The sequence below is a fragment of the Piliocolobus tephrosceles genome, chromosome X (assembly GCF_002776525.5).
Source record: "Piliocolobus tephrosceles isolate RC106 chromosome X, ASM277652v3, whole genome shotgun sequence".
Lineage (NCBI taxonomy): Eukaryota > Metazoa > Chordata > Mammalia > Primates > Cercopithecidae > Piliocolobus > Piliocolobus tephrosceles.
This window is the reverse complement of record NC_045455.1, coordinates 75,118,243-75,131,107: the sequence shown is the minus strand read 5'-3', so window position 1 is coordinate 75,131,107 and position 12,865 is coordinate 75,118,243. Positions and strand designations below refer to the sequence as shown.

Below are 12,865 nucleotides of genomic sequence, written 5' to 3'. Positions count from 1 at the left end.
ATATTGGGACAAGTGAAATGGCACCATGAGAAAGCAACCAGAAAATCTAGTATAAGAAACCATCTAGGGCTGGGCGCAGTGGCTCACGCCTATAATCCCAGCACTTTGGGAGGCCAAGGTGGGCAGAACATGAGGTCAGGAGTTTGAGACCAGCCTGGCCAATATGGTGAAACCACTGTCTCTACCAAAAATACAAAAATTAGCTGGGCGAGGTGGCACGCGCCTATAGTCCCAGCTACTCAGGAGGCTGAGGCAGAAAAATCGCTTGAACCTGGGAGGTGGAGGCTGCAGTGAGCCGAGATCATGCCACTACACTCCAGCCTGGGCGACAGAGCGAGCCTCTGTCTCAAAAAAAAAAAAAAAAAAAAAAAAAAAAATCTATAAGACAACTGGCCTGGACCCTCATGAGAGGGTCATGAGAGTGACTGTCATGAAAAGCAAAAAAATGCTGTGGTAGGGGAAGTGGCTGTTCCAGACTAAAAGAGGCAAAGTAAGGTGTGAACTTTGGCTCCTAGGTGGACAGCAGGGAGAGGGGACAATTATAAAAGATACTTTTGGGACAAATGATAAAATTGAATTTGAGTTGGATATTATAAGACAGTATAGGATTACTGATAATTTTCTTAGGCATGATAATGGTATTGAAGTTGTATTAGAGAATGTCCTTACTCTTAGGAGATATAATGAAGCATTTAGAGGAAAAGCATCATGCGGCTTATAATTTACTTTCAAATGATTTGGGGGAGGGAGTAGAGAGAGTACTGTAAATATTTGGAGAGAAACACAGCAAGTGAGGCAAAACGGTAACAATTAGTGAACCTAACTGAGGGCACAGGGGTTTTACTTTTCTTTCAACCTTTTTGTAGGTTTAAAATTTTTCAAATTAAAAAGTTGGGAACTAAAGGAGAAAGTTTAAAAATGAAACCAAACAAAAAAAGGGAAAACAAATAAGAGTCCTGGGCTCTACGCTACCTTCTCCTGCTAGCCTTCTGACTGCAGGGAAAATCCACCTGCGTCTGTGGAATGAGGACGGTGGAGTAAATGGCCTCCGAGGTGATCCCAGTTCTAAAGTCTGTGGACACGATCAGGAGTTTGCAGGAACAGGACTCATATGCCTTGCTGGGTCCACCTTGTCCCTCCAGACACTCACCCAGGTATCAATTTTTCTGACAGAGGCTCAAAGAGCCTGTTTTGTGATGTTTTAAGGTCTCTTCCTTTGGTTGGAAAGATTTTAATACACTGGTTTCTTAAGACTTTCTATGGTTCTAAATAAGGCTCTAATGTAACTGTAGTGAATGCGATGGAACTAAAACCATTAATGTGCTTCTTGTTAAGAATTTAATGGCATAAACCATGACTTCAAGGCCTGAAAAACTGATTTTATCTCGGTGTCTTGCTGCAATTTCACTTGGATTTTTCAGTCAGATGTTACTATGGTTGTCTTCTCAATATATCTGTGGTTGTGCTGATAAAGGCTGAGGAAATTCTTTACGCTATTGTGGCAACTGAAGAGCGTATTAGCAAAACACTGTTTTAGGGATGATACCCACAGAGGCATGTGTGAAGAAGCACGCTCTGCTCACACGTTGCTCACTGAACGTTCTATCAGAGTGAGTAGTTTTCACCATCTCCCTCACTGGGCTGCCCAGCAGAGTGTCTCCTCTTAGGAAGTGCTCAGGTAATGTGTGTAATTTCACCGAATTTAACTGACATCCAGCTGGTCATATGGCAACAGTTTGGTTTGTAACTGTCAATGAAACAAATGAAACAACATCTTGTGAAATGCTCATTTCCTTGATATTGTTCCTTTTGTGTGTGTGGTAAGTCTCGTTTCATTAATAGTTCTTCCATATTATACACTTTTATAAGTGAGAACTGAATAAATGGAGATCTTTCTATATACTCGGCTGCATGAGATGCAATGAAATACTCAGCCTGCTGTGTGACAATCGCACCACCTCCCTGGAGGCATCGGAACGCCTCCCTGAACACCAGTAGCTTTGCCACCTTCTTCCCTGTCTCATCCTTCACCCAGTCCTGGGGAGGGAGCTGTGTCAACCAATTTGTCGTTTAATTCCTAATGAATTTTCTTTCTAAAAACTTGGGAGAGGTAGTTTCACATGTCAGAGCAGTTCTGCTCTCAAAAATGTAGACATCCTATTTCTAATAGGAGACTTTATTCAAGCTAACTACGAATCTGCCAATTTTAATGGTATATTTGCTATGGTCTACATTGGTTTAAAATCTCCCTGTAGGGCCAGGCGCGGTGGCTCACACCTGTAATCCCAGCACTTTGGGAGGCTGAGATGGGCAGATCATGAGGTCAGGAGTTTGAGATCAGCCTGACCAACATGGTGAAGCCCTGTCTCTACTAAAAATACAAAAATTAGCCGGGCATGGTGGTGGGCACATGTAATCCCAGCTACTCAGGAGGCTGAAGCAGAAGAATCGCTTGAACCCGGGAGGCAGGGGTTGCAGTGAGCCGAGATCGCGCCATTGCACTCCAGCCTGGGTGACAGAGCGAGATGCTATCTAGAAACAAAACAAAACAAAACAAAACAAAACAAAACCAAACCCCCCTGTAGCTCAAAGAGAGCTGAGGAACACTGAAATTCAAGATCCATAAAACAGGAAAATGGACTGATCCAAATATTGGCAGCACTCAAAAGTTTTAAAACATTAGGTATGATATGGGTATTTATGCTGATACAATAGATGTCTAACTATTCTTTAGTCATCAATGGTCCAAGTGATTTAAGAGCTATAATCTATCTCATACTAGAAAGGACCTAAAATATTTTAAAATAAACACTTTCTATAAACACATAAAGCATAAAAAAAATCAAGGAAAACTTATATCTGAAGGGAGCAAGGGTGAAGAAAAGGAAAAAGCTGAACACCGGTCTGCAAGCCACGAGACATAACAAAGTTGTCATAGCTAGTCTTTGATTTTGGCTCTGAGCTTCCTGGCAACCGAAACCAAGAGGGAATCTTAAGCGGCTCCATGGCTTTCACTAATCACAAGGGGAGACACATTTCAGTTCTTCAAGGGAAACAAAGCTGCTCCCCACGGTGAAGGTCCATGTCTTATTTGTATTCATGTCCTGTACTTGGACAGAGTCCGGCAACCCACAGCGTTCATTAGCTGAAGCTGCCCTTCTTCCACTTAATTCTAAAAGGAATTCCTCATGTAGAGCTTCACACAAGGGGCCCTGGGAAATTCAGGGGGGCAGTATCCTTAATAATAGGCCTAAAGTAAATGAAGTGATGGGTTTATCGATCTGTTTCTTGTTGCGTACCTCATAACACAGAGACACAACTCAGGGAAGCAATCCTGAGGTGCATGTGTGCTGTCAAGCCTAACAGCAATCTAAGATCCCCCATTTCTGAAGGACACGTTTGATCTGTAATGAAATCTAGTCTGTCTACGGACTGTGTGTCCTTCACGCATGTCTGCACATACAGCATTTCTCCTGATTGAACTTTTGATAATAATTACATGGCAGGTGACTGAATTCAAGGTTGTTTGCTCTGGTAAGGGCCAGAAGTGCAGGTGCTCTCTGCGGCTGATTAAGAGAGGATTAATAGGCTCATATCAAGCAGTAACACGGCAGCACTGGGGATCCCTTCTCCATGCTCAGACTTCTGAAATGGAGGGTGTAGCGCAAACTAAGAATACCAAAATGGAAATAGTTGAAATGGAAGGCAGCTTTTCTCCTGGGATAATCATCGTCATTGTTAGCTGGGGAGACACCAGTGACTGTATAACCCTTGCCCACACGGAAATGGAACGTGATAGTGAAGCTTTCAGGGTAGACTCCAACTTTGGAAGGCTGCTTGGCTAGTGATGGGGCAAGAGTGGGTGGGTATGGGGAATTGGGATAAGGACAGGAGACTCTGAGGAGTCTGGAAACAGACTTTTGCTTCTAAGCAGCTCATTTTTTTCTAACATCATGGCTGCAGCATTTCTTCTGTAGTAATCAGTCTTTTAAATTATGCCATTATTTTACAATTACTCCTTCAGATAAAACAAGAGCTTCACTTTCTCTGCACTGATGAAAGAGCTGGTGAGAGGATGAAGATTTTCATTCACTCTGGATGGAGTTTGAATCTACCTATCCATCATCGTGGTCAATGCATTATGCCTCTCATTATTCTTAGTTCATGTCATTACCTTGAACTTCTCCTCATAGTTCTCGAAGGCTTCCATGACCATACACGCAGCCTCCATTGTGCGCTCGAGCCGGCCATCCATTCTGTTGAAACGGTACATGCTACCAGACACATCCACCACCAGGCGCAGACGCTTGGGTTTCTGTTGTGGGCTGCCAAGCTGAGGGAAGGAATAACAGAAAAGCCATTTGCGAACTGGCAAACTTCCCCTGGTGGCTGTCTTGGGGATCTCATAGAAGCCCCGGCGTGCCAGCCCCAAGATGGGCAGACCAGCCATAGGCTCAGCCCTGCACAAGGCTGTCCTAGCAGGTAGCAAGGCATCTATGGGTTGTATTGCAGTAAACAGAATTTCAGACTTGTGCTAATGGTTGGGGCCACATGGAAAATATTTTCCTTTGGAATATAGTCCTTTCAAAGCTCACTCTAGTAAAGTTGACTTATTCAGGTTGATGCCTTAAAAATAATATGGTGACTTAATAATCTGGAATGACATGTCATTTTCACTTCATGCCTCAGAGTCAGTAACTCTAGCAAGAGTTTGTGTTATTTTGGAGGGAAGCCCATATCAATTTTACTTGTACGTGTCGGGTAGTGACCTGAAAATTACTCTCCACATAGGCCACAAATAATGTCAGGTTCCTAAAACAAAGTTATGTGATGGGGGTCTGGCAAGAAAATTAATGAAAAGATTTTAAAAACGACTTTTGTGTTTAGTAAGCCACACATCTTCTCTTCCTTCCCCATTACTGAATTAGTACTTTTCTTTTCTTGGCAGTTTGAAAGCATAAAAGTGGCATCAAATTGCTATCTAGAAACAACTGTCCATTAAGATTACAAGATTAAGTTTGATTTTAGACCCACAACTGCCAATTTGCAGATTTTAAAAAAAGTTTGTTAGTTTTGCTGACAAGAAAAAAGAAGAAGGCTGCGTGCAGGGGCTCATGCCTGTAATTCCAGTGCTCTGGGAGGCCAAGGTGGGAGAACTGCTTGGCCAGAGGTTCAATAGCAGCCTGGGCAACACAGCAAGAACTCATCTCTACAAAAAACACACAAATCAGCTAGGGTGGTGCTATGTGCCTGTATTCCCAGCTACTCAGCTGGGTAAGCTGAGAGGATCACTTGAGCCCAACAGTTTGAGGCCGTAGTGAGCTATGATTGTGCCACTGCACTAAAGCCTAGGCAACAGAGCAAGACCCTGTCTCTAGAAAAAAAAAAAAAAAAAAAAAAAAAAAAAAAAAAAAAAAGGAAGAAGAAAAATTCCAGATTATTCTGTTATTAAATATTTGCTGACATGTATAAAAAATAATGAGCAGAGTTAGTAATTTCAAGAAAACACGGTGGGTATTGAGAGTGTAATGGTTTGAGGCAAATTCAACATATTTCTTAAAAACTTGTTGAGTCTGCCCAAATTAAGGACACTTACACATATGCTTCCATGACTACTCACAATTTCAGATGTATCCAAACACAACTGTTGACCACAATGATTCAGTAAAGAAAGCAGCTGTTGACTCATACCAATGACACAGAAATAAGAACTCCCCAAATCACCACCAGATCCTCTCTAAATAAAAGTTTAAAAGGAGTGACTCTCCCTTCCCCCTACCAGTCCCTGCACCCCCAGCTCTCAGTGGCTACTCAGCAATTCTGGTTACTCAGGAATACAGGAGATCACAGAGCTCACCAAGAGACTCAATATTTCATCCTGTCACCATTTTGTTTTGCTATTACATTGCAAATATTTTAAATTTATGGCTGTCTAAAACTTTACATACTACAATTATAGTTACTTAAGGGAGACTTTCTTATTTTCTATATATTTTTTTCAGTTATATGATGGACACTGATATTTAAAGTAAGAGAACAGTAGAAAATCACCAAGGTTGTTTTATTGTTTTCACTCGAAGGTTTCTCTAGGCTGAACGGACACACTGGGTGTCTTCAGTTTCCCCTCCAGGGCACCTGCTCTGTGTCCCGGGAGTTGATCTGTATGGACAATCCGTGTTGGGGCTCAGAAATCGATCCCCTCTAAATATGGTGCTTGGACATGCTGAACTGAAGAGGCAGCATCAAGGTCTCTCTGACCTTCCTCTCTCTCCCCACAAAGCACCGGATAAGTTGTTCTCTGAAGTTTCTTCAACTCTCTAAAGTTCAGAGCTCCCAAGAAGAAAACGATTACTCTGGGCCCTTCCCTGAGTTTTCATCAACTGAACTCGTATCACAGGAAGAAAGGCTGAAGCCTGTCAACACACCTGGACAGACTTCTGTCACACACCATTGCTCTGTGGGCCCAAAAGACTGTCCCAGGCCACTGTGTGTCCTTCAAGCTCACTGAATTGCCCTAAAACCATTTACTATCCCCGTAAAATCATCTACACTTCTCTACACTTCTCCATCTCCTTTTCCCTTAAGAAGACGGGTACGTAAGCATCTGTGCCTCACTGTGTGGAGGGGGACTCACCCTGGGTTTCACCCCAGTGCACATTAATACATTTGTATGCCTCTTCTCCTATTCATGTGCCTTTTGTGAGGTGATTTTCAGAGAACCTTCGGAGGGTGAAGGGGAAATTTTCCCTTGGCCCCTACAACCACATCAGCCGGCTTCCTGGCTGCTGACTTCCAGTGGGTTCTGTTCTTGGGAGGCACTGGTGGAGGTCAGGGGGTGAGGGTGGGGTATTTGTTCCCTTGGCCCCCTCTCTGCTGTCGCCCATGGACTGGCTCCCCTTCTGCTGAAGGCCACCACTCCATCAACCACCTTCTCCAGGTTCCAGGAACTGCTCTCTCATTCTGCCCTTTTAGACCTCAGGGTGAGTCAGATCCCTGCTATTGCTATCCCTGGGTTACTGCACTGTTTATTTTTGATTTTCCTACACCCCACCCTTATATTTGTAAATAGTCTTTGTATTGACTGTTTCTTAAATTACCTAATTTGAGCATGCCTTATGTTTCTTGCTGGGACCTTGAGTTGAATGATAAATGGTATAAAATTTATGGAGTTGGCCGGGCGCGTTGGCTCAAGCCTGTAATCCCAGCACTTTGGGAGGCCGAGACGGGCGGATCACGAGGTCAGGAGATCGAGACCATCCTGGCTAACATGGTAAAACCCCGTCTCTACTAAAAAATACAAAAAACTAGCCGGGCGAGGTGGCGGGCGCCTGTAGTCCCAGCTTACTAGGGAGGCTGAGGCAGGAGAATGGCGTAAACCCGGGAGGCGGAGCTTGCAGTGAGCTGAGATCCGGCCACTGCACTCCAGCCTGGGCGACAGAGTGAGACTCCATCTCAAAAAAAAAAAAAAATTTACGGAATTTTTCTTCTTCTTCTTTTTTTTTTTTTTTTTTTCACATAATGCTTTCCTTGGTTGCCATATTCAGGGTTTGTGATATTTTGACATGACCCAAGAAAGCAAGCTTCTGTAAAGAGGGCTAGACTATGCAGAGCTGAGGCTAGCAGTTCACCATGACTTACTTGCGGCTCCAGGTCACCCCGACGTTTGTAGATGGCTTTTTCTCCAGTCAGCCCATCGATGATCTTGGCGTCATCTAGTTCCCCAGTAGCTTGATGTCTTAGCCACTGTCTTTCTTTACCTTTAGCCTACAAAAGACACACACACACACACACACAAAGCCTTATTTTAATTAGTTCTGCAGGGTCTCTGACACACTTTGTGCATGAATAACAGGAAACACACCTGGGATCTTTCCAGTAAGTGACAGTTCTGCATGAACACAGTCGTATAAATGAACTGGTTTCTGCTCTCCTGACAAAGAAATGCCCTTTGTCTGTTTTAATTATTTCAATATATGGAACAATAAAACGAACGAAAGGTGGTATGCAAATGAGTCCCTGGAGAGATGTTCAATATCTGAAAATAAAATAATAGGGATGCATTTCTTATGGATTTTCTGTCACAGTGCTTCTCAAAAGTTTATTAGTTAAAATAATCAGCTTGAACTTGTTAACACTGTCTGCAAGCCCAGAGAAAACATGACCTTTAGAATTCTACCTTGTGGAAAAGAGTTTGTTACTCAAGTTCTCTGTGATTTAGTGTGCAAATGGAAATAGCTGAAAAGAATAGTATGTGAACATTTGTACCCCACAAGTCTTTCTGGTTATCTATCTTCAGAAATCTTCTGCATTACTTTTCTACACGTTTTTCCACATAATACTTTGCCACAATAACTTACAATTATGCCAGTTGGCTAATTTTACGGCAGTAAACTGATAAAGAATTATAGTATTCCAATCAAGGCATATGCTTATTACAGCCAATGACTATATTTACATTAATGAGTGGGAAGATTAGCTGAGATGTTTTTATGTATGCAAACTAAAGTAGCAGTTAAGATTATGTGTTCCAGCGTCCGCCTGGTTCTAACTGTTCTTTCACCACTGTTCAATATCTGATCTGAGGCAATTACTTGACCTGTCTGCATCTCTGTTTCTTCATCTCTAAAATGAATATAACACTAGTCTCTAGTTTAGTAAGCCATTGTAAAGATTAATAAAATCTTACTTGGAATCAGCTAAGAAAGGGCCTGGTGAGCTATGTTAGCTGGTACTGTTATTTATTGCTAGTGGATGAAACGCTAATATGGACAACGAAGTCCACTTTAAGTTAAGCATGCTTCCATCAGTGTTTCATGGGAGGTGGCTATGTGATAGCACTGTCATTGGAAATACAAAGCCACTAAGAAAGCCACATTACACAAAGAAGCGCCACACAATATAACTCTGGGTATTAGAGTATGTATTGTTTTCTTGTTCCTGATACCCTTGCTGGACACAGGGGCAAAATTACCATTTTGGAATACCCATATATTAATGCAAATATCACCAGCATACAGATTATTAATTCTGGTGGGTGGTTAATTCTAAGAACTACCAGGCATGCGACCCTTGGGAGAATGTTCTTTCCAGATTATGTTCTTGGCAAGAATCCCATGATCTCTCAGGAAAATGGGTCACTCTGGAGCACTGCTATCATGTAAAACTTGATCAGATACCCAGTTATGGGTGGCAACAGGAAGGAATGTGCACAATCTTCTAGAATCCCCCTTCCTACTGGTCTATCCATGAATCAGACAGACAAGCTTAACCACACAGCACAGTCCTTTTCAGACTCCCTCACTTCACCAGTGACTGGAACTTAGCTCTTATCTCTTCTTTCCTAACATTTCTGTTCTCTGGTGTGGATAATCCTCAGGCTTCCCAGATAATTCATCCTGGGAAATGCTATTGTGGATGACCATCTGTGTACCTTCAGTCTTTACATTCTACAACTCTTGGAGGTACCAAGCTGCAGAGCACTGGGTTCTAATGGCTTTCATAGATGAGGACAGACTCTCACAGCCTAGTCTAGAGTGGGAAAACCAGCACTGAAGAAAGTAAAAGAGAACATGGTGGCAGTGGTTAGCAGCCATTAAAGTGGCATGGAACTTGGATTCTTGAGCCGGGTTTAAAAGAAATGCAGGGCCGGGCGCGGTGGCTCAAGCCTGTAATCCCAGCACTTTGGGGAGGCCGAGACGGGCGGATCACGAGATCAGGAGATCGAGACCATCCTGGTCTACACGGTGAAACCCCGTCTCTACTAAAAAATACAAAAAACTAGCCAGGCGAGATGGCGGGCGCCTGTAGTCCCAGCTACTCGGGAGGCTGAGGCAGGAGAATGGCGTAAACCTGGGAGGCGGAGCTTGCAGTGAGCCGAGATCGCGCTACTGCACTCCAGCCTGGGCGACAGAGCGAGACTCTGTCTCAAAAAAAAAAAAAAAAAAAAAAAAAAAAAAAATGCAGGATTAGAACTGGAATGACATTGTATAACATGTTACTTATTGGCTGGGCCACTGTCATCATGAAGCATTGATTTTCCAAGTTTTCCTAAATACATTGACAAGGCAATGACCCCAGGGACTCCCTACCCAGTCCCATTAGCTACTACATGGTTTTATTAACCAGTGATGCTTTTACCATGTAAAGAGCCACTGCAATGGCTACAGATTGTCATTTTTGTAATTTTTGTTTTTTTGAGACAAGGTCTGTCTCTGACACCCAGGCTGGAGTACAGTGGTATGATCATAGCTCACTGCACCCTTGAACTCCTGGGCTCTAGTGATCTTACCTCCTAAGTAGCTGAGACTACAGGCATGTACAACCACAGCTGGTTAATTTTTTGTTTTTAAATTTTTGTGGAGTTCGGGATCTTGCTATATTGCCCAGGTTGGTCTCAAACTCCTGGCTTCAGGCGATCCTCCCACCTCAGCCTCCCAAAGTGCAGGGACTATGCGTGTGAGCTATTTTTGTGATTTCTAATGCAGGTCACAACTGTAGCAAAAATAAATTTAAACCCCACCATCTTACCATAGAGAAAATAAAAAATGCTAAAATTCTAACTAATAACTCCACTGTCCTCTTTATTCTGGTGTTTCTAAAACCAGAATATACCTTATAGTTGATGGCAAAAAAATCTTGTCAAGATGACTGGTAGAGGGACTAATTGTGACCTGGTTGCTGTAGCTGGAGGACACACAAATGATGTTGGTGGAGCATAGCAGGCATCAGCTCACGGAATTATTTCCATTGATAGCTCAGGTTTGTTTTTGACTTCAGTTAAAATTCCTAATTATTATTTTAAACAATTAAAAAACATTACACTATATAGAACATTAGAATAATGAACAAAGAAATGGAGCACTGGATGCAAATACACTACAAGTGAAGAAAGATTATTTGCTGCAGAAACGACTACACTTCCAATAAGATTTACAAAAGCAAGATTCCCCCAGGGGGAGGAATTTGGGTTTAAATTTGTTGGGAAGGCAAATTCCTAGAGGACTGCATGTCCCAGGCCATGCAATTAAAGAGGGAGAAACTGCTAAATTTCATGAAATAGATCACAGAATGCTTAAAACTAGAAGAACTGGGAAGACTGATTCAAATACCATGAAGAACTATTAGGCCCTGTCAAAAAATTCAAGGAAAGCTGTTAAATTTTCTGTGATATGTAATGCAATTAAGCAAAACATGTAACTCTCAGTTTACATTCACCATCATGCAAGAATCCAGGACTTTTAGGCCTTAATTTTCTTGTGCTGATATTGCTTCTTTTCCCATGATTATAGCTTGAAGACTGTTTCCATTACATATGCCAGTAAAAGAAAAGGACTTGGTAAAATCTGCAGTGAGAGTGAGGGAGAGGAATACACCTTTTCCAATAAATCTGCTACCTTTTTCTTCCTTTCTGGGGGTTAACTTTTCAAGTTTGAGTACTTGTAATAAAGTGTACAAATCTTAAGAATGTACCTTTACAAAGTAAACACACAATCTTAATCATCCACACCGCCTAAGCCTCGCAGTGCCCGGTTCTGGATGCTACCTTCTCCCTGCCAAGGTAACCCCTATACTGACCTTTATTACTATAAATTAAGTTTGCCCGTTTCTGGACTTTATAAATATGAAATCATACAATATATACTCTTTTGTTTCTGGTTTGTGTGGCTCAACATTATCTCTGTGAATTATCCATGTTGTGTGTAGCAGGACTTGATTCTCTTTTGTGCTGCAATGGTATTCCATTGTATGACTTTGTCACAATTTACCCATTCTACAATTCTGTTGATTTCAGTTTGGGGCTATTATGAATAATGCCACCATAACTGAACATGTCTTCTGGAGCAGGTATGTGCATATTTCACTGTGTGGAAAGGCTGGGTCACAGAGCATGGGTATGTTCAGCTTTAGTGTATACTGATAAACAGTTTTCCAAAGTGTTTTTCCCAATTTACATTCTTGTGAGCAGAGTATAAGGGTTTCATTTGCTTCCATCCTCACCAACACTTTATATTGACAGCTTAAAAAAATTTTTTTAGCCATCCTTTGGGTGTATAGTATATTCCTTCATTTTTATTTTTATTTGCAGATAAATGAATTACTTTTGGTACTGCTTGTCATTGATATTTTTAGGAACATGAACCAGTAGTTTTTGTTTTTGAGAAGTAAACATATGTATCAGCCTTTTGAGTCAAAACTGTTAGGCACAAAGGCATTTTTATAATAGTAGCACTGTTCATTAGTTTTCAAGTATGTAACTTGCACGTAAATATGGGTAGAAATTTGATTTTCTATCCTCTCGCCAGTCCACAATACTTGGAAACTTAAAACAGGAAGAGGCCTGTCAGAATGAATGCTCTTGGGGGCAATGGGCTGGAGGGGGAGCTCTTTAGAAAGTTACTGAAGGCTGAATAAAAATATTTACTGTTTTGGACTGTGTATATAAAGGCTTCTGTATTTTATGAGACTTAGTGAAATACTTCTTGAAATAGTAAGTCCCTACTGCATTTAAATATATACTTTTGTTTATAATAAAAGGCCAAACATGTTCTTTGTTATGTATTCCTATTGCATGAAGTAAAGTATCCCTGTAAATATGTCCATCTGTTTTGTCTTATACATAAATTCACACTAATGAGAGTTCATTATATATAAAGTGAGGGTGCATTAGTAAAACTTCTATGTTACAGATATTCTGAAAAAGAAATAGAATTTTATTACTTTCACATAAAGAATACTTAAACTCACTGAAATACTCAGAGAATGATGTATTCTGGTTAATTCATTTTCCAGGAAATACTTGGTTAACCAGAAAATACGTACACACACACACACACACACACACACACACACACACACACACACACAC

At 41.6% G+C, this 12,865-nt stretch overlaps 1 protein-coding gene and 1 long non-coding RNA gene across 3 annotated transcripts in view; one reads left to right on the top strand and one right to left on the bottom strand.

Annotated features, from left to right (window-relative positions):
* Positions 1-12,865, bottom strand: part of VWA8 (von Willebrand factor A domain containing 8) — a 390,434-nt gene that overhangs the window by 16,817 nt on the left and 360,752 nt on the right. For both annotated transcript variants that reach the window (XM_023208911.1, XM_023208909.2), the window contains exons 41-42: positions 7,639-7,764; positions 4,175-4,333 (exon numbers count right to left, since the gene is read on the bottom strand). In XM_023208911.1, the coding sequence (XP_023064679.1) occupies positions 4,175-4,333; positions 7,639-7,764 (285 nt within the window). The remainder of the gene's footprint in view (positions 1-4,174; positions 4,334-7,638; positions 7,765-12,865) is intronic.
* The window catches only part of LOC113224806, a 95,430-nt gene that overhangs the window by 77,649 nt on the left and 4,916 nt on the right, over positions 1-12,865 (top strand). The window lies entirely within an intron of this gene.